This window comes from Solanum pennellii, chromosome 11 (assembly GCF_001406875.1).
Source record: "Solanum pennellii chromosome 11, SPENNV200".
In the NCBI taxonomy this organism is placed as follows: domain Eukaryota; kingdom Viridiplantae; phylum Streptophyta; class Magnoliopsida; order Solanales; family Solanaceae; genus Solanum; species Solanum pennellii.
In genome coordinates this window covers 51,393,524-51,416,188 of record NC_028647.1, presented here as the reverse complement: position 1 = coordinate 51,416,188, position 22,665 = coordinate 51,393,524, and the positions used below count along the sequence as shown (strand labels likewise).

Below are 22,665 nucleotides of genomic sequence, written 5' to 3'. Positions count from 1 at the left end.
AAGTTATTTTAATGATTTTTACATACTAGTGTATATGTATTTATAGGCTAATTATAGGTTAGTTATTATTAAAATTGGAAATGGGGTTTTGACATTTTTCTTAATCCATATTTGTACTAGTCATGAAAGAGATTAGAGACGGAGCACAGTCCAACCGTACTCCACTTGCTCTTGATGTAGATGATTTCAAGGTGATGATCATTATTTACAATGCAACATAATTATAGTAGTAATTTGTTAAAATAGCCATGTTGAATGTGTGTCTAATGCAGGGTGATTTTTCATTTGATGATACGTTTGGTAATTTGGTAACTGAGGTATTGCCTTTGTGTCTCGAAAAAGAAGTAGATTCATTAGAAGGTCATGGCAACATTGATGGAATATCGAATGGGCATATGAGGGCACCATCAATGTCAAATGCAGGAAAGTTACTTTCAAGCCCATTGTTTCCTGAAGTTGATGCCTTGTTATCTCTGTTTAAGAATTCTAGTTCACAATTGGTGGAACAAAAAAGACAGGTATATCGTTATGTCATATCTACTGTTCATTCTCGAGAGTTTTTAACTAAAACCCCTTTGTCTCTGATTTGCTATTAAGGTTGATGCAAAATTAAGCAATCTCACAAAAGAAGTTTCTGTTCAAGACTTGAAGCACCGTAAGACACTTGCTGAGGTCAGTAAGTAGTTTTTGTATAATAAGATATATCATTAGTTTAATGCGAAACTTTGTTTTTATTTGAGATGATGAGCATGGGGTCATGGAACTAGAATTTAATATTTAATAATCGAAGAATGAAATGATGACCTGGTTTAAATGACATTCTATGATGTGAAAATGCACTTGATATGATTAATACATTTGTCTCGGTAAAGCAGGATAGACATTTGGTTTTTCATTTGCCATCTTTTGCTTATGTTATACTTGTAATCGTCTTTAGTATCTTTGGTGTTAAATGGAGCTTCTTTATTCACATTGATCTGTTGAAAGCCTTGAGCATAGCTTTTATGAGTATTAGAAAATGTGCAGCTGGAAAAAGGTGTAGATGGTTTGTTTGGTAGCTTTGCACGTCTGGATTCACGTATATCAAGTGTCGGTCATACTGCTGCCAAAATAGGAGATCACTTGCAGGTAAATGCTATCTCTTCTTAATTACTTAGACTGTTTAGGTCTTTGCTAGTGTAATTACAAGAAATTAGTTTACTTTTATCTGATTGTTTCTGTTGTAACATAAGTAAGAAAGTAACATTTGGTTCTTGATCTTCAATTGAAGTTTGGTACTCCAGACTTAAGTGTGCTTCGTCCATTAAAAGAATGAGCAGACAATAGAAAGACATTTCTTCTAAAAAATTCAATTTCTCCAGATAAATCTGTTTTTCAAGTTATTTTAGACTGAGTTTGTACATTAATAACCTTTGTTTCCTGTCAGAGTGCAGATACTCAGAGAGAATCTGCTAGTCAGACGATAGAGCTCATAAAGGTAAACTTGTAACCATCTAAAAGTCATTTCACTCATGGATCTTTTTTTTTTGCGTCTGTGTTCTTTATAAAAAAATTGATGGAATAAATTGACTTCCCTCAAACAGTACTTGATGGAGTTCAATAGAAGTGCAGGAGACCTGACACAACTTTCTCCTTTATTCATTGATGATAACCGTGTCGCTGAAGCTGCTTCTATTGCCCAGAAATTAAGTAATGCTCATTACCATTCCTTGGATATTCTCAGAACTGTAAATGTGAAAATTCTTTGCCAAATTTTGTTTTATTATCTTTGGTTGAGCTGACTATTCTAAGGTCAAACTAGAGAACTTGCAACCAGGTCAAAAGGTAATAACCCTGCTTATCACTCTTGAATTTTTTCCTTTACTTCTGCTTTCCAGTTTCCGTCTGATCTTTCTTTGCCAACAAAAAATAAGGGGGATATTTTGTCCATTCTTATTATTAACGGTGTAATATTTTCGTTTTACACTTGCACCAAGAATCAGATGCCTTCATTCAAAAAATTATCAATTATTAATATTCTTCCTCATTTAGCTATTTATTACCTGAGAAAGCTCAGTGTTTCTGACTCTCAGACAACTTATCTATCTCATGTTGGTGCAAATTAGGATATGCTGTCATGACAAAATCATTTTAAGCGTTTACTCCATTATCATACCGTTATTTAACTATACTATTTATTACCTACGGATTTAAGGCATATCATTTTCGTTTTACCGCTTCTGAATTTCTCTCTTTCTCTCCTTCTCGTATTTTCCCTTGTTGGTTAACGCTCTTCAGTTTCACCTAGCCTCAGAGTAGCTGATTAAGCAGTACCTCTGGCTTCTTTCGAGGTGTTGATGCTGTTAATCAATTAGCATGATTTTAGGCGACTATTTTTCCATTAGTAGTTATAGGAATATAATATTTCCTTTGATTGACGTCCCTGAATTAGTTATAGGATTTATTGAATTAATAAACCTACTCATGGGATGTAAAGGCATACCGACATACAAAATAAGACTGTTCTTCTCAAATTCTTCAGTAACATCTAACTACTATCATGTCATCACCAAAAATAATTAAGAGAACTTAAAATTTTAGGTTCATTTTTTTTCTTCTGATAACTTTGAAATGTTTTACTAGTTTCCTGTGGAGAATTATCATAATGGGAATACTTGATACAAGGTTGGGTCATTTCTGTCTTATTACTTTTTCTGGACGGGTGGTGGGATTTCCTGAGAGTTACACCCGACGGAGAAACTTGACCGCTGGGTTGCTTCAGGTTATTGAGTTATTCTCCTATTAACTGTCTGATCTCCCATTGGTGATACTGCATAAGGTTTTGGTTCTAATTGTCAATATGTACACTAAAATATTAACTTCTCACCAAGTCCTTCGATGGACGAGGATATTCAAAGACATTTAATCGTCCACTAATTTAGCTTCTCCTTTTTATACCATTAAAAACAATGATCTAATCCTGGTTCCTGTACTTGGTCTAGAGGATTGGGGCAACAGAGAATTTTTGTTCCTGCATTTACATTTTCTTTTTTTTGTCATTTAAAAAGAAGCCTTTGAGTGATTAATTGTATATCTTTCACCTTAGAGAATCTGTTTTCATCCTCAATTGTGTAACAATATGATTTTTCCCCAGATATAATCACATTTAAGTAATTTGCAGGATCATTTGCTGATGAAGATATTGGAAGACAAAAAACAACTGTCTCCTCTGCTGTTGGAAATGCAACTTCACATATAGGATTGGAAGTTGCTATCACAAACCTCCAGGAGTACTGCAATGGTACAACAGCGAACTACTTATTTCTTTAACTACTGATGTTTTACTGCTCCTCATGGATTTATTCTAAAGCTGTGTTTGAAACTTCTGTTCTTCTTGACTAGCTAGTTTTTCACAAACTACCACCCCGAGAAATGGAGAATCTGAAGTTTTAGAGGAGCATAATATATGATTGAACTTGTGTTGATAAAAAAAGTAGAGCAGAATTAGGTTATTTGTTGGTAGAAAGATCTGAAGCATTAAGAACCTTCTGGCAACTCTACAACAAACTTCTTAAGAAATTTCTAGGTGCAAAACAGGTTGAGTGCTTTGCTTGCTTAGGTAGTTCTTCTGTTCAGGCACCAAGCAATAAGACCTGCTTTTTTATTACCCATGAGATCTATCTTGAAGATGGAACCACTAAACAATAATTTTTCATCTAATTAGCCCCCCCGTCCCAATTTATGGGAAGGTGTTTGATAGGACCCGGAGCTTAAGAATGAAACGAAGACTTTTGAAACGTGTTGTCTAGAATAAGCCATAGATATTTGTGTGACTCATCTCATTAAGGGTATACGTTTCAAGTCAAATTGTTACTAAATATAGAAGGTGTCCCTTTTGGGATTAAACTAAAAAGGAAATAGTGTCATATAATTGGGACGGGGGAGGAATCTTTTCAATTTTAATCTTTATTTGACATCAATGATGTTCTGGTCTGGTATGAAAAACATGTTTGACATCAATAGAAGTTCCCAAGACTTAAACCAACAGGATTTTCAATTATGAGCCATGAGGTCCTTATGCTGTGTGTAGTCCAGCATGAAGCACGTCTCAGACCAATGAACAGGCACAATATCTTTGAAACTTGTAACATCGATCTCTTACTCTTTTTCATGTCTCTTTACTGTTTTTTCATCTAGGAAGATGTATGGACAACTTAATAAAGGGATAAACGGATGTTCATTTGGTGCATCTGAATCCATAAGAATAATTAGAACAAGGAAAGAGGCCAATTAAACATCTGTTGTTTAAGTAAGAGCAATAATGCATGCTAAAATGCTATGATCTAGCTCCTTCAATGACCATATTGCTCTGACTCCTAAAATTTTGCACAATGATGTAAATACGGCATATCATATTAGAAGACTATACCTTAAAAGGGCAAAGAGTTGCAAATACCTTTAGTTCATTCTCAGGTTTCTCGTTTTAATTTTCATAAAGTTTCTCGGGGAAAAGTAGCTAGTTCTGTTTTAACTTGTAAAAATTGATCATAGTAAACATTAGTTGTGTAATTTCTCTGTAGTCTCAAATGGATTTTTTGATATGGGCACATAGTACTGCATTTTAAGATCTAAAGACGTACTAAACATAGTCCTCAATTTTTACATTCGCTGTTTGGACGCCTAGCTTTTGTTTTCTTCTGATGGTTTTAGCTAGCTAATGTGCTCTTGGTTGACATTTATTTTATGTCTTTCCTGTGATGTCATATTCATTTTTTCATTTTAAAGGACATTCTAAGTAGTCTTCTTATTTGGTGACCTGCTAGCCTTGGAAAACAGATTATTAGCTCGATTTGATACGGCTACACAGAAGCGTGATTTGTCTACAATGGGTGAATATGGTAAAATTTTGTCACAGGTAAATTAAGCTGTTTCAGTAGACCTGTCATAAGTACTTGATGTTAAATCTCTATTAAACTTCCTGTAAACATGGGATAACGTGAAAGGTTTTTATCTTTTCTCTGGAATTTGAACCTGATTCTTGGTGTTTTCTATTGAAAAGAACACTTCATAATTTGACATATTCGTTCTCCAAGCAGTTTAACAGGGGTACCAGTGCCATGCAACACTACGTGGGATTACGTCCCATGTTTGATATTGCGGTGATGAATGCAGATGCTAAATTGGTCCTTGGTGATGAGGGTGCCCAACCCAGCCCTAGCAATGTTGCTCATGGCCTTTCTTCAATGTTTAAAGAAATTGCAGGTTATTTTGGTTGAAGTTTATTAAACAACATTTCTCTTCTAAATGCATGCCTTTTGAATTTTAACATATTATATTTCTTCCAGACACGGTGCGAAAAGAAGCAGCCACTATAGCAGCAGTTTTCCCTTCCCCTAAAGATGTAATGTCGATATTAGTTCAGGTATGGTTGATAACTACTTATGGTGTGCTTGAGGTAGTTATTGTCTATCTTGTTTTTGTATGATGGTGCAGCAGCAGCAAAAGAAAGCTAGTTCTGGCTTGTCGTCGCAGAGCTTTAACAATATATGCATATAAAGAATAACATATCTGTGGACGTGCACCAGTTAATTTAGACAAAAACAATTTCTATCGCCTTGAGTTTCCTCCAATTTGTCTGCCTGATATTTTCCATTCCAGTAAAGTGCTTATTGAGTGAGTGTTTCCACAAAAAAATGCAATTATGGAACTGGTAACTAATAGATTGAGGTTATGAACAGCGTGTCTTGGAGGATCGTGTTCCAAAACTTCTAGAGAAGCTCCTACTGAAACCATCTCTTGTTAACCCACCTCCCATGGCAGAAGGCGGACTTGTATTAGTAAGTGATGTTGCAGAGATTGTTCATTTCTATCAGAAGAGGAAAATATGGCCTTTGGCTGACTCTTTTGTTGCCTTTGAATGTTCAGTATCTCAGATTGCTGGCTGTCGCATATGAGAAGACACAAGAGTTTGATAAGGAGTTGCGAAGTGTCGGATGTGGTGACTTGGATGTTGAAGGTAGACATGAAATGAACCTTTGTGCCGTCTCATTGTTACCTTAATATAGTTGTTTAAATGTAATAAATGTGCTATATAGCAGAGGTGGAATGTGCCAAGATCTGCATATGATTGCTTAATTTGGCGAACATGCTGGTATTTTAAGGATTTACCTTACAGAGACATGTAAATGCATGATATAAGCCTCATGAGTCTTCATTCTGAAATATCTGTCAACTACGACAGTTAATGACAAGGTTCTGAAGAAATAAAGAGTTGTCTATTATGGGCATATTATGCACTTCACGGAGAGAGGAAATTAAAAAGAAGAGATAAAGGAGGACAGGGTGTTCAGCAAAAGTGGGAGGGAAATACAGATTCTTGAGGAAATTTGAGTATTAGGTATTGCTAGAAGGCCAGGTTCTTAATAAAAGAGAAGTCTTGACACCCAACTTTTGTTCTTTTCCGTTGTTGAAGCATGTACTGCTTCCGATATTAATGATCAATTAATATTGTAGACTCGTTTTTCTCCTTTACCTGTTTAAGAGAAACAACAAATACATGCGAGTCTATATCAAATCTTGAAGTTTTATGTTTCTTGTAATTTGCTAAGATTGTTTCTACATCTAACTTCAGTTCCAAATATTATAGAAAACGTTCTAGTCCTGTTAGGTTACTTACTGTGGTTTACTACTATGGTTCATTTGGGTACTAGAATCAGTTTCTTGAAGATACTCACTTTTGTTTTTACCACGAGGTCAATCTAGATGGTCTTGACCATAGGCTATTTCCATTTATAATATGTTGGACTGGCTTTGTTTATGTCAATTATATTTGTGATCTCCATTTTCATCTGGTTCAGGTTTGACTGAATCGTTGTTTCTACCACACAAAGATATATACATAGAGTGCGAGCAAGCCTCTCTTAAACAACTTTACAAAGCTAAGGTTTGTGACAATTTCTCCTTCTGAACAGTCTCATCATTCTAGTTTCTGTTTAAGGCACTCCTTTCTCTCTATTGCTTAGGTAAAACAAGGAAGTTTTGGAAGAAGCTATTTCCACAATGAAAACAATCAGAACTCCTAAATGAAGTAAAAAATTTATTGGTTGTCAATTTTCTGGTTCTAGGGAACCTTGAAATATTTCTTTTCCAAAGCACCTAGTAGGTGCCATGTAAATTGCAAAATCTTTGCTCCATATAGGCTCTTACCAAATCAAACTTAGTTTGCATGAAATTTGGTATACTAGCTGACAAGGCTACCAGCTTCTGGAGAGCGTTCAACAATATTGAAGGTCCACAATGTTATTGTAACAATAGATGCCCAACAACTTTCTGAACTTATAGATGTTTATGAAAGAGTTCCACCTATAACATATCATTCTGGTGGCCTTCTCTTGAACAATTTTGAACAGACCTCTTGTTTTAATTTGTAGATGGATGAACTGCGTAGTGAAAGTCAGCTATCCAGCTCTGAGTCGTCTGGGACAATTGGACGCTCAAAAGGTGCTTCAATAGTACTTTCTAACCCGGAAATTTTTGTCACTGTGGTAACAGAGTTTGTTCGTTGGAACGAAGAAGCAATATCCAGATGCAGTTTGTTTTACTTACAGGTATATATGACATGTTTCAAGATGTTGCTGAAGCTGTACCTTCATCATCTCTCAGTTTTTTTCCTTTGGCTGGAAAATCAAAAGGAACTAGTTATTGTATCAAGGCTTGTGCCGGAGTAGATTCATTCACATCATGTTCGTTTTCAAGTCCAGTAGAATTTTTGACCTATTCTATTAAAAAAGATGCTTTAGGCTAGTCAGATTAGAATTTAGATTGAAAAGATGTTTATCCATATAACTGTTGGTAGTGATTGCATAAGTTCCTCTACTTTGGATATCATGTATGCGGAGATTCCCCTTGGCACAGTAGTAAATTATTTATTGCATAGACAGGTTAGTTGAATAGTTGAAGAGCTATAGTTGACATACATACAGAGGGAGTAAGAATCTTCTCCATACTTTCTTTAGTAAGTAATATAAATTTTATACAGAAGACCTCAGCAACAAGACTGTTCTGATTTTATACAAAACAGCTAGATTTGTCACTTAAGAATGTAGGCAATCGACAAAATCCAGTACTGTATCAATGTCATTTACAACCATTCCTTCACATCAACCTGTAATCCTACAGAAAAAACTTTTATTTGTAAAAAGACTTCCAACTTTTGGCAAAACAGGAATCTGATTTCTCTTGAAGCACATGTGATCTCTTTCTAGCCAAACGGTCCAAAATATACATCATGGAATTCTTCTCCATGCCTACATCTGATCCTTATCTTTTCTCCTTGACAACTTATTACTGTTTGTTTTAAACTGAAGGCACTGCCACTAGATTCAATATAAGTTCAATAATGTATACCAGATTTGCCAAGTAAAGTTACAATGTGGCCTGTAGTAATCAAGTATGTTGTAGTTATCTTTTTTTAGTGTCTTCTGCCGCTGGTACACGTCTTTAGGCCATTCTCCTAACTTGATGATCTATTTGTTGACTGTTATACTTTAGTAGATAAAAACCTACAAGGTTAGCTAATTGATTATACCTCTTATATACAGCCTGCTGCACTTGCTGCTAGCATTAAACCTATTTTCACATGCCTTCTGGACCAAGTAAGTTCATCACCTCCTTTTACATTTATAGTTTGTTTCAATTGTTGCCGTCGTTTAGTTCTTTCATCATGTCACTGGGAGCATGCATTAATCAAGTAGGAAATTCATAGAAGGTACAATATATATCTTATGTGACATATATCTAAAATATGTGTTTGTGTGTGTGCCTGTATATATATATCTATAGTCTTCTGCATGTTTAGAATTCATGTAAGCAATATCTCTAATGCAGAATAAGGAGTTCTATTTTCACTGTTTGCTTTTGCCTGTGGAAATATCTAGCATTTGTATAGAAACATCTCCGATGATGAAAGCTAAATTACATTAAACTTTGGTAATATCATTTTGCTTTATTGTGGGATAAAAGAGCTTTGACAGGTGTTATAAGAGTGGGAGGTGACGAGCAAATCTCCCAAAATCTTTGGTTGCACATTACTTTTTTACCCTAGTCATGAATGAGTGTATCAGTAATATACAAAATGGGATTCAATGGAGTATGTTATTTGCAGAAGTTATTGTTTTAATCGCCGAAAGCCCTAAACAAGCAAAGTCAAACCAAAAGTTTGAACCATGGAGAAGCACTCAAGAGTAATGGTCTTAGGAAAAGTAGAAGTAACCAAAAATCATATAGACTCTAAGTTAGCCAACACAAGAAGAAAGGAGTGAGATGACTTTATGCAGTCAATTCATCTAGATGAAGTTGCACGACAGAATTAAAATAGGTTCACTGGAATAGAGAAATGTTAAGGCTGTGCTATGCGTTCAGAGGATACTTACCAAATTAAAAGGTAAGTTCTCCAGAATGTTAATGAAATCTGTAATTATATATGGACGCAATGTTTAGCCTCCAAGCGTCAACATGTCCACAAAATGAATAAATTTGTTAGTGGAACACTTACATTGGGTCCTCATCCTGGGTTCACTAACAACAGGTCTGGTATTTGTTAGTGGAACACTTACATTGGGTCCTCATCCTGGGTTTACTAACAACAGGTCTGGTGTTTGTTAGTGGAACACTTACATTGTTGTCCTTATCCTGGGTTCACTAACAACAGGTCTGGTGTTTGACAAGAATCCTTTTAGTTCGGGTAGAAATTATATTTTGATGCACAAATAAGTACATGGTTTAAAGGATCACTAGTCGTTTGATAACCCCTTTAGGACAAATTATTGGGTAATGAAACAGGACAAATAGAGCTGAGTTGTTACTGAGGTTCCATCTTACCAGACCCTACTAATTTGGAAAGAGGCGTAACAGTAGTTATGGTACAATTGTTTTTCTCACTCTAGACTTTTGCAGGTCAGTCAATACATAATAGGAGGTCTTGAAAGAGCCAGAGAAGGCCTTACTGAGGCTGCTGCCTTGAGGGAAAAACACTTGCTGGGAACTAGTGTTAGCCGAAGAGTTGCTGCAGCAGCTGTTTCTGCCGTAATTATTCCAGTCTTTTCTTTTGATCTAGAGTTTTGTACTTTGTATACATCTAAATATTAAGCGACCAGCTGTCTTGTTGTATGATTGGTTTTATATAGGCAGAAAATGCAGCAGCTGCTGGTGAAAGCAGTTTCAAATCTTTCATGGCATCTGTGCAACGTTGTGGAAGCAGTGTGGCTATTTTGCAGCAAGTGGGTTGTTTTGATGCCAGTGGAGTCAATTTAAATTTATGTAGATGTAGCTTTAACTCAATTGCACTTAACTCCTGGTTTCCTTTAGTATTTTGTGAACTCCATATCGCGGCGTTTACTTCCTGTGGATGGTGCTCATGCTGCTTCCAGTGAAGAAATGGCAACAGCTATGTCACGTGCAGAAAGTGTTGCTTGTAAGGGGCTTCAACAGTGCATTGAAACTGTCATAGCAGAGGTTTGTGATTTAGAATATTTATTCTTCTGTATAGGCTTCTTAAGTGCTATATGTGGGACACTTATCCTCCCTAGGCAAAGTATCTCATTGGTCACTTTTACCAGCCACTTAATGATATCCAACTCTTTCATCTGTCCTCTAAAACCAAACATTTGGTTTGACATCATGTTCCCCTTTGACTGCTTTCAGGTAGAAAGGCTACTGTCAACTGAACAAAAGGCAACAGATTATCGATCACCTGATGATGGCATTATCCCTGACCATCGGCCAACAAGTGCTTGTGCATGGTGAATCCCTATATTAATTAGAAGATGCACATATGTTAGTCTTTTTTATAGAAAGATGTATTCTTGAAACATCAAGAACATATCCAAGTATGAAATTTCAGTTGATCTTGTGATTGCTTTACTCTTTATATCTGGCGTAGTATATTTTAAGATCTTTGGAATTTACGTCTTTTTTGGCAATCATTTATTTTCATTTTACCGGTATACTAATATTATATCTACAACCAGTGCTGTTGCATACCTTTCCCGTGTGCTTGAGTCGGCTTTCACTGGACTGGAAGGGCTTAACAAACAAGCCTTCCTGACTGAACTGGTATGTTACTGTTCTTATTGCTGTCACTATTATTTTTCGTCCGAAACCTTGATGCCGCAAATCTTCTCTAAAGTATCTTTTTTCCCACGAAAGGTTGAGTGTGTTATAGATAGCACCAAGAAAGTGCTATCAAAAGTATTTACAATCGAGACAAAGAAACCCATCGCTTCGTATTCTTAAAGGCATTCTATCAGATCTATCACTTCTCTTTTTTATCTGTTAGGTAAAGTTATCTTCTTGAAATTTCCCAGGTTAATGCTGTTTCTAGACGCACGATAACTGATCCTTGACCCAATCGGTCATTTTTATAGTTTCAGAGAGTTCTGTTTCTGGAAATTGTTCGGTAGCTTGTTCGAAATTGTATAATCAACTGAATTTACCTTTACACATGTCCTAGCCTGTAACTCTCAAAGATCACCAATTAACAAAACCACCCATGATATTGATCTGCTAAGAATATACACATGGTTAGTTTGTGCATACACACATTTGTTGTGCAAATGGTAGGAAGAAATTGAAACTTGTCTCTGCATCCATTTTAGTGCTATGTATTTCTGTCGTGTCGGGTTATTCAGTGGTGTCTAAATTATCTGCAACTTATTGATTCTGTATTTAGTTTTCTTTGCCAGAATTTCTTATATTGATACTATGTTTGTCTATTTTAAAAATGTTCTTATAGGGGAATCGCTTGCACAAGGGGTTGCTTAACCATTGGCAGAAGTTCACTTTTAATCCTAGGTAATTCCTTTCTCTAGTTCATTCGATTTAGTAGCAGCAGCAACAGAAGAAATTATAGTAGTTTCTAGATATATCAAGGTTGACTGGTACAGGTATTGCAGCTATTGCCAAATCATTTATGTCTAATTCTAAGATAATTGTGGTATATGATGGTAGGCATATAAGCAAGAAAAGACCTAACTTTGTCGAACAAGCAAGGACTTGGCCTTCTTCCTATATGAATAGCGCAATGTGACACACAGTAGATCAGTTAGAAGGGAAAAACAAATCGATCACACATCCATTCACTTCCTCACAAATGAAGCCTTTGACCTTAATAAGCCTAAGCCTTCCCTTCACATCCGAAACTGAAAAATCATTTTCTTTGTGGTCAAATTGCAGGAAAGATAGATTCCTGAGAGCATTGCAAGTATAAACAAACATAAAAATGCTGGTTTTTGCACTAGATCATAAAACTAAAGTTATTTTTAGTTAAATGTTAGCATATTCGTGAGAAAGTTATGACAAGACCTATTTGTGTTAGATTACATGAAAATGGATTCATGTGAGCAGTGCATATATATGGAGAACATAAAAGGCTTGATTTTAGCTCTAGAGCATAAAATGAAATGTACTTTGAGTTATATGCACTCTGATAATTGGGGCATCAATTTTTTCATCTGAAGGGATAGCACAAGCATAAAGTCGTTGTAGTTTCAAGAAATAAAAGTCTTCGACTGAGGAGATAATAAAGCAAGGCAATGTTTTAGAATATGAACAGATCAGTAATGTGATAGACCTTACTGCTGAAATACAAAATAAAGGAACAAGAATTGCTATTTCACACTAGATTCACTGATATTACAACAATCACGAGTACACTACTAATATAATAAGTCACATCCTAAGACAATAATGAACTTAGTTATATAATCATAAAGATCACAACCTTTCTGGACATTCGAGAGACTAGAAACTCTCCCAGAATTCCTTTCCTTTATTTTCTGAGTATCCTTCTTTTTCACTGCCCTGCCCCTATTTCTAAAGGAAAAACCACCCATTAAATGTGTAACTGTCTCATGACAGTTACTAAGTTTCTTACTTGTTTATTTTGGTCTCCTGGAATAAGTTTTTATAACTTGAGGCACATCATTACCTTTCCCTATAAGAATCACCTTGTCCTCAAGGTGAAAGTCAGGAAATTATTGATCGATGATTGCATATTCCTCCCAAGTATTCTCAAAGTCTGATAGGTTCTTCCACTTGATTAGCACTTCCAATTTTCCATTAATTAGCTTCCTGATCTGTCTCACTGCCTCAGGCTCAACTTGAAGCTCCAATTCTTGGGTAAGAAATGGAGGTCGGTTTTGAGCAGAAGTTGTTCGAAGCAAGCATTATCTCAACTGTGAAACATGAAACATTAAATGAATGCGTGTTCCAACTGGTAACTCCAACCGATAAGCTACGGGACCAATCTTTTCCAGAATCTTTTAAGGACCATAAAAACGGGGACTGAGTTTTTCATTGATCTTCATAGCCAAAGAACGTAGTTTGTAGGGCCGAAGTTTGAGATATACTACTTCACCAATCTCAAAAGTCAGTTCTCTACGATGTCGATCAGCTTGATTCTTCATTCTTTGTTGTGCTTGTAACAAATGTTCTTTGAGTTCGGTTAAGATCAGATTTCTAGTACGCACCTGCTCATTTACTTATTCAACCGCTGAAGTAGTGTCATTCATGTGAAAAATTGATGATGGATCCTTCCCTATAATGCTTTAAAGGGTGTCATACCTGGAGATCTATTAAAGGATGTGTTAAACCAATACTCAGCCCAAGATAACCAGTGGGACCATTCTTTAGGATTTTCTCCGGCCATACAACGGAGATATGTTTCTAAACTCCTATTCACAACTTTTGTTTGCCCATCAGTTTCTGGATGATCAGAAGAGCTATACCTTAAGGTAGTGCCTGCTAGCTTGAATAGTTCCTTCCAAAAGAGGCTTATGAACACACGGTCACGATCAGACACAACAGACTTAGGAAATCCATGCAATTTAACCAATTCCTTAATGAATACAGCTGCTACATCTTTTGTTATTGTTACCTGATTCATCTCGACCAGAAATCCTTGGTTTCTTTTCGTTAAGAAATTAGTCATGGGTTTCAGTGACACTACTGTTCGAACCATCTCTGGACCGACCCCCTCGAAGTGACACCAATCTTCCTACATCTTTGAATTTCATGGTAAAAAGTTTCCAATTCACCCTCATCTTTCCTAATGTGGCTAACCATTCCCTCCCTAATACCACATCAATTCCCCTCAATTCAAATAGAAAATATTGTTGGTTGATTTGGACTCCTTGCACGTCTATCCTTACCTTTTTGCATACTTCACTCCCACAAACCTGCTGACCATTACCAATTGTTACTTCAAATCCTTTGGTCTTCTTAATAGGTAATTGCAGATGATGAGCGAGGGTGGATGATATAAAATTATGGGTAGCTCCACTATCGACCAAAATTATCACATCGTGTCCATGAATCTTCCCCACAAGTTTCATTGTTCTACCTCCTGTAAGGACCACAACTGAATTCATATCAACACCATCATAGTACATTTCATTTCTCCTTCAACTACATCTTCTCCTGTAGACTCAAAGAATTCCTCTGTTTCGTCTTCATCAGTGTTGGGTGCCTCTGAGATAATCAATAGGTTAAGCTTCCTATTTTTACAACGATGATTAGGGCCAAATTTTTCATCACATCTGAAACATAACCCTAACTCTCTTTTTCGGGCAAATTCTGAATCAGACAACCTTTTGAATTGTCCTTTATACTTTGCTACTGCAGTCCCGTTGAAGCTAGTCGACTTTGTGGTAGTATGCACTAGTGAATCAGTGTTACGACTTGCTACTCCGGCTCTTGAGTCAAGAGATTCAAGAATGTTTGCAACTCGAGGATAATTGGGTCTAAACCCAACTGGTTTATTACATGCACTTCCTCTGCCTGATCAAATTTGAAACCTTGTACTTCCTGCAAAACATAATTTTGATCCTCCACCTTTTGAGCCATCTCCGTTATCTCCCTCAAGGTTTGAGCCTGAAACAACATCACTTTTGCTCAAATTTCCTCTTTCAGCCCATTTAAAAATACTCCAGATAACATTCCATCAGATGCTTCCTTCATAGATGCTGAGACCTTTTCAAATTCTTCACGAAACACGGTAACTGTGCTAACCTGCTTCAACCCCATTAAGACAACATATTGATTGATTTTTTGAGAATGATGAAATCGGTTCAACGACTCTCTTTTGAAGTCCTCCCAGGTTAACATTTGTTTTCGAGATTCCATCCAATAATACCAATTTAAGGCTTTTCCTTCCAAACAAACACCTGCTGCTTGTAATCTTTCCGCTTCAGTAATTTCATTCATGGTAAAATATCGCTCAACTTTGGAAATCCATCCCAAAGGATCCTCTCCTTCAAAAAACTGGTAGTTATAAATTCTGGAACTTCTTCCCATCTTTTTCTCCAACCCAGTTGACATTGCTTCTCTCTTATTGATTTCCGACAGATCTGGTTTGAGAAGGGGATGCTTCTGCCATCATAGTTCTCCCTTGTGCTTCGATTCTAGCAAGAGTATCTGTCATTTCTTGAAACAATCCTTCCAGTTTTCTGATATCTTCTCTTACCCCTGTAAAATTTGTCTCCACTTGTTCAACTCGTCCCTCCATTCTACTCACCATCCCTGAACGTTACTGCTCTAATACCAATTTGATAGACCTTACTGATGAAATACAAAATAAAGGAACAAATAACTGGTGTTTCACACTAGATTCACTGATATTACAACAATCACGAGTACACTACTAATATGATAAATCACATCCTAAGACAATAATGAACTTAGTTATATAATCAGAAAGATCACAACCTTTCTAGACATTCGAGAGCCTAGAAACTCTCCCAAAATTCCTTTATTTTCTGAGTATCCTTTTTTTTTCACTGCCGTGCCCCTATTTCTACAGAAAGCACTCTGGATTAAAACCAACATCTATCAATGGTTAGAGAAACATAAAACGTACAAGTTTGTGCTTGGTATCTGGTTTGACATTTAGTTAAATTCCCCTATTTGTAATGCACATATATTGAAAGTTGCTTCATCTAACGAAATTTTCTCTGACTTTTGCAGTGGAGGCTTGCGTTTGAAGCGTGACATAACAGAATATGGAGAGTTTGTTCGTAGTTTCAATGCCCCTCAGGTTGACGAGAAATTTGAACAACTTGGAATGTAAGTTGCAAGGTTTCTCGAAATTTTAGGCCTCATACAAAATATAATTTCCTCTAATGTTTCCTATTTTGACTCTTGCTTCAGCATAGCGAATGTGTTTATTGTTGCTCCTGAAAGTCTAGGCCCGTTGTTTGAGGGAACTCCAAGCATTAAGAAAGATGCTCAAAGGTGACTAAGATGTTTACATATTCATGTTCTTTTTTTGTGTTATGAATGTGTTCAAGTGAAAGGTCTACTTTGTTGAATCCATCCCATTTTTTGGTCAACTTTATCTATTCAATTGATATACGCAATTGTTAAAAAGAAATAATAATTGGAGTTGAAATAAAAGATTTGGTGACTGACAAATTGGTAAGATATGCAATAATTTTTTACTTTGCTATATTTACCTATGTCATTAGTAACACATGCATGATTTTATCCTTCTATAAATAGAGCATTCTTGCTCATTTGTAGAACACACCAAGTTAGAGAAAAAAACCATTTTGAGAGCAAAGTGAGGTATTCCATAGACTATAGAAGAAAAATAGTATGTGAAGTAAAATAGAGTGTGAACGATATTTTAGTAAGGTGGAAACCAAGAGTGTTGTTCTTCTTGAGTGTATAGTAGTCACTTTGAGTATTGTATTCATGACTACATAGTGTAAAATTCCTTACTATAGTAATATCAGTTTCTCCTCTTGACCCGTATTTTTTCCCCCTTATTTAGAAGGGCTTTCCACGTAAAATTCTTGGTTTCATTATTTTCTCATTTTATTTACATTACTTTTACCATATATATTTTTGTGTTTATCCGTGTTTTTCCCGACAAACTGATATCAGAGTCTGAGTATGCTCTGTGGTTGCATCACAGTCTGAACTTCCACATCAGAAAAGATTTACTTTGATTTGCGATAACAATATTATTTGGGGAAAAAACAATGGAAGTCAACACAAGTAGAATGGTTACTTTGAATGGTGTTAATTATGCCATTCGGAAGGGGAAAATGGAAGATCTTCTTTATGTCAAGAAATTTTACAAACCAGTATTTACCACTGTAAACCTTATAATAAAGCAGATGAAGAGTGGAATCTGTTGCACATACATGTTTGTGGATTCATTAGGCAATGGATCGACGATAATGTGTTGAACCATATTTCTGGGGAGACACATACTCGAACCCTATGGGAGCATCTTGAAAGTTTGTATGCTCGGAAGACTGGAAATAACAAAATGTTCTTAATAAAAGCAGATGTTGAATTTAAAGTATCATGATGGTTCTCTGAGACCATCTGAACAATTTTCAGGGGATCATGAACCAACTACTTGATTACCTACCAGACTCTTGGGAAACATTCAGAACTTCATTGTCAAATTCTGCTCCGAATGGTGAGATCTCTATAGATTCTGCCAAGAGTAGTGTCTTGAACGAAGAGATGAGAAGAAAAGTCAAGGGTCTTCTTCGTCGGATCTCCTGATAACTGGCCCCATAGGGAGAAACAAAATTCGTGATTCTCAGTACAGAGAAAAAAATAGGAGCAAATTCAAATGCAAACTTAAGGATATTGAGTGCTATCATTGTGGCATGAAAGGGCACACAAAGAAGTTCTGCAGGAAGTTGAACAGGGAAAACAAAATTAAAGAGATAACTAAAGAATATGGCAATGAAAATTGCCAAGCCACTGTTACCATCGAAGATCTTGTTACTGTCCTTGATGAAGGATATGATAAATATTGCTTGTGATGAGTCAAGCTGGGTTGTGGACACTGGTGCCGCATTCATGTGACACAAAGGAAGGATTTTTTCTCTTCCTATACTCCTGGTGATTTTGGAACCTTGAGTATGGGTAATGAGACTGTTTCTAGGGTGGTTGGTATTAGTACAATTTGTTTGGAAACTAGTGTTGGAACTAAACTAGTTTTGAACAATGTGAAACATGCTCCTGATGTTTGTTTGTACGTAATTTCTGTGGTGTTTTAGATGATGAAGGATATGTTAGTACCAACGGTGATGGAAAATGGAAGCTCATTAAGGGTTCCTTAGTTGTGGCTCGTGGTAACAAAGTCGTGGTCTATACTAGACTACGACATATGCTTGTGATGATATGGAGAATGCGGTTGAGAGCTATAACCCTCAACGTTATGACACAAGAGACGTAGCCACATCAGTGAGAAAGGACTTAATGTCCTAGCCAAGAAGAATTTTTTGTCAAATTTCAAAAGTGCTAAATTAGAAAATTGTGAGCACTGCTTGGCCGGTAAACAAAATAGAGTTTTCTTTAAGGATTATCCTCCTTCGAGAAAGACAGAGTTGCTTGAGTTGGGGCACTCTGATTTATGTGGTCCAATGAAGACAAAGAACATTGGGTGCACTCTTCTTTGTCACTTTCATTGATGATTGCTTGGGTCTATGTCTTGAAGACTAAAGACCAAGTGTTAGGTGTCTTCAAGCAGTTTCAGGCTTCAGTTGAAAGAGAAACTGATAAGAAATTGAAATGTATTCGTACTGATAATGGTGGTGAATATTGTGGACCATTTGACGAATACTGCAAGCATCAAGGTATTAGACACCAGAAGACTCCTCCAAAGACTCCTCAGCTTAATGTTTGCTTTCTGAAGCAAAGTTGCCGAACTCATTTTGGGGTGAGGCTTTATTGACCGCTGCACATGTTATTAATCTATCTCCTGCTGTTGCTTTGCAAAGTGATGTACCAAATAGTGTTTGTATGGAAAGGATGTTTACTATGACCATTTGAGAGTATTTGGTTGCAAGCCTTTGTACATGTGCAAAAAGATGAGAGGTCAAAGTTAGATGCCAAGAAAAGGCAGTGCATCCTCATTGGATATGACCTTGATGAATTTGGTTACAGGCTATATGAATTTGTGAGAAACCGTGATATTATTTTCACGGAGAAGCAAATAATTGAAGATATTGACAAAGCGGAGAAGGTAGAATGTTCAAGTTTTGATGGTATAGTTCATCATGATGACGTTCCTCACACAAGTGTGCATGATGTTGTTGGGCTTGATAATCATTATGACGCCCAGAATCATGTATCTCATCAACATGTTAGTGTTGATAATAACAATGATATTGTTATTGATGATCATGTTGCTCATGAAGTTGTGGACGAATCAAATATTCCGCTTCGGAGGTCCACAAGAAAATGGTTTCCTTCCTCCCTTTATTCACCCAATGAGTATGTGTTACTCACTGACGGGGGAGAACCTGAATGTTATGAGGAGGCCATGGAAGATGAGCACAATGATCATTGGATTGAAGCCATGCAAGATGAGATGAAGTCTTTGCATGAGAACCACACTTATGAGTTGGTAAAATATCTTAAGGGCATGAGGGCTTTGAAGCACAAATGGGTGTTCAAAGCTAAAGTTGAAGAACCCAACTTGAAGGCCAGATACGAAGCTAGATTGGTTGTTAGGGATCTGGTCAAATGAAGGGTATTGGCTTTGACTTAAAAATTTCTCTTGTTGTGAAAATGTCCTCGATTCGCACAGTTCTAGGTTTGGCTGCTAGTCTTAGTTTAGAGATTGAGCAGATGGATGTGAAGACGGCTTTCCTTCACGGTAACCTAGAAGAAGAGATTTATATGGAACAAGATGAGGGCTTCAAAGTAGATGGTAAAGAAAATTTTGTGAGCAAACTCAGAAAGAGTCTATATGGCCTAAAGCAAGCTCCTAGACAGTGGTACAAGAAGTTTGAATCTGTTATGGAGGAGCAAGACTATAAGAAGACTTCTTCAGATCATTGTGTATTTGTACAAAATTTTTTTGAGAATGATTTAGCATCCTTTTGCTGTATGTGGATGATATGTTGATTGTGGGCAAGAATACTTCCAAGATTGACGAGATGAAGAAAGAGTTGTGTAAGTCTTTTTCTATGAAAGACTTGGGCGATGCCAAGCAAATTTTGGGCATGAGAATTACTCGTCTCAGAGATAAAAGGAAAATTTATTTGTCCCAGAAGAAGTACATTGAACGTGTACTAGAGCGCTTCAATATGAAGAATGCTAAGCCTGTTTGTACACCTCTTGCTGGTCATATGAAGTTGAGCAAGAAGATGTGTCCTACAGCTAGGGAGGAAAAAGAGAACATGGCCAAAGTTCCATATTCCTCCGTCGTCAGAAGTCTAATGTATGCAATGTTATATGCACTAAACCTGATATTGCTCACGCAGTTGGTATTGTCAGCAGATTTCTCGACAATACAGGAAAGGAGCATTGGGAAGCTGTGAAGTGAATATTCATGTATCTTAGAGGAAGCTCAGATGAATGCTTGTGTTTTGGAGCATCAAATCCAATTTTGAAAGGCTATACCGATGCTGATATGGTAGGTGACCTTGATAACAGAAAATCCACCACTGGATATTTGTTTACTTTTTCATGGGAGCTATATCATGGAAGTCGAAGTTGCAGAAGTGTGTTGCACTATCTACAACTGAAACTGAGTATATTGCGGCTACTGAAGCCAGCAATGAGATGATATGGCTAAAGCAATTTCTTCAAGAGCTTGGTTTGAATCGGATGAAGTATATTGTCTATTGTGACATCCAGAGTGCAATAGACTTGAGTAAGAACTCCATGTACCATGCAAGAACAAAACACATCGATGTCAGATATCATTGGATTCGTGAGGAAGTGGAGAGTGAATCATTTCACATCAAAAAGATCCACACAAGTGAAAATCCTTCAGATATGCTGAACAAGACGATATCGAAAGACAAGTTCCAGTTATTCAAAAAACTTGTGGGTATGAGCTCTCTCTGAAGAAGATGAAGATACCTTCTTCCAGTAAATGGGACTGGAGGGGGAGATTTCTTGAATCCATACCATTTTTGGTCAACTTTAGCTATTCATTGCTACAAGCAATTGTTAAAAAGGAATAGTAATTGGAGTTGAAAATAAAAGGTTTGGTGGTTGACAAATTGGTAAGATTTGTAACCGTTTTTGACTTTGCTATATTTACCTACGTCATTAGTGACATAGGCGTGGTTTTATCCTTCTATAAATAAAGAATTCTTGCTCATTTGTAGAACACACCAACTTAGAGAGAAAAACCATTTTGAGAGCAAAGTGAGGTATTCCATAGATTATAGAAGAAAAATAGTCTATGAAGAAAAATAGAGTGTGAGCGATATTTTAGTAAGGTGGAAACCAAAGGAGTGTTTTTCCTTATGAGTGTATGGTAGTGACTTTGAGTATTGTATTCGTGACTACACAGTGTAAAATTTCTTACTATAGTAATATCAGTTGCTCCTCTTGACCCGGGGTTTTTCCCCCCTTATTTAGAAGGGTTTTCCACGTAAAATTCTTGGTGTCATTATTTTTTCATTTTATTTACATTACTTTTACCATATATATTTTTGTGTTTATCCGTGTTTTTCCCAACACACTTCGGTTTTGTTAATAACTAATTTTTTTCTTTCTGAATAGTAATGTAACAAAAGGTTGAATAACTTGTATATTGTTTAAGGTTGTCTGCTGTACAAGTTTAAGGCGGATAGTTTTCTGAATTCTTTCTTTTATCTGCAAACTCAGGTTTATTCAACTCCGCGATGATTACAAGAATGCAAAACTTGCATCAAAGCTCAGCTCCTTGTGGAGTTAGCTTAGTTGCATCAGAAATTACATCCTCAAGATAAACAATCCCTTTGTACTTGTAGCCTATATATATGGCAAAGCTCTTCCATCTCATATTGGATCTTTATATTTCTGAACTGGAAAATATGGGGAAGATTTTTGCTATATTGTTAATGATCGACAAGAAAGATATAGTTTTTTCTTGGTATAATGATGTATCTTTTCCTATGCGGAAACTCTTTGCACTTGCCAAAAAATACACATTCTTCACACCTATTAAGACTTGTTATGGGTCGGACAGTGGTTTCCCTGCTTATTATGGGTCTGGCTGTGTTTGAAACCTCAGAAAAAAAGCTGCTATGTCTTCCCTTCTTTTGCTTCTCCTTCCTCTTCAGTATGCAGGTACAAAAGTAGGCTAAGTTTGAACAGTAGCTATCATCAATTTCTTCATAATGAAAAGTTTCAAATGACCAGTTATTTACCTTTTTATTTCACAAGGTCCCTTTTTCAAACTTCACTAGTAAAATTACATTGATGTATTACTATTTGAGGCACTGAAAATTATAAGGTATTAATTAATTATTTTAGAAGAAGGGTAGTGATTGACTAGTTGTAATTTTATCAACTAAAGGAAATACTTTTTGTGTAGGGTGTTTTGATTGCTTCCTTTTAGCAAATGATTTCGAATCTTAAAAGTATATTGCACATAAGTAGACACTAGGGGTATACATGATTGATTTGGTTGAGTTTTTCAAATATCAAATTAAAATATTCTTATCGTATTTTAAAATTTATAAATCAAATTAAATTAATAGAATTTAAATTTTTCGACCTCGAGTTTTTCTGATAATATATTAATTACAGAAATATAATTAACTTATATTTAGAATATATATTTAGTCTTATTAAACTATAATTATTTAAGATATTTTTTAATAAAAAATAACACAAAATATGAGATGAGTGATGACACAAAAAACATTAACAATA

At 36.1% G+C, this 22,665-nt stretch overlaps 1 protein-coding gene across 1 annotated transcript; it reads left to right on the top strand.

Moving 5' to 3' along the window:
- The first annotated feature begins 122 nt into the window (after nt 1-122).
- LOC107004298 (exocyst complex component SEC10b-like) lies at nt 123-21,983 on the top strand. Its single transcript, XM_015202524.2, has 24 exons — nt 123-191; nt 273-518; nt 598-672; nt 1,027-1,128; nt 1,427-1,477; nt 1,584-1,689; nt 3,161-3,280; nt 4,803-4,894; nt 5,076-5,241; nt 5,325-5,401; nt 5,718-5,816; nt 5,905-5,995; nt 6,837-6,922; nt 7,410-7,586; nt 8,580-8,633; nt 9,934-10,062; nt 10,164-10,256; nt 10,345-10,491; nt 10,681-10,778; nt 11,007-11,091; nt 11,771-11,829; nt 16,000-16,098; nt 16,183-16,266; nt 21,634-21,983. Exons 1-24 carry the CDS (start codon nt 123-125, stop codon nt 21,701-21,703), a joined length of 2,475 nt encoding a protein of 824 aa, XP_015058010.1. The 3' UTR covers nt 21,704-21,983.
- The last annotated feature ends 682 nt before the right edge of the window (nt 21,984-22,665 follow it).

Coding starts and splice junctions, on each gene's coding strand:
- LOC107004298 (XM_015202524.2), top strand. CDS start 123: ATGAAAGAGATTAGAGACGGAGCACAGTCCAACCGTACTCCACTTGCT. Junction 1,478..1,583: donor AGACGATAGAGCTCATAAAG/GTAAACTTGTAA, acceptor TCCCTCAAACAG/TACTTGATGGAGTTCAATAG. Junction 5,402..5,717: donor TAATGTCGATATTAGTTCAG/GTATGGTTGATA, acceptor GGTTATGAACAG/CGTGTCTTGGAGGATCGTGT.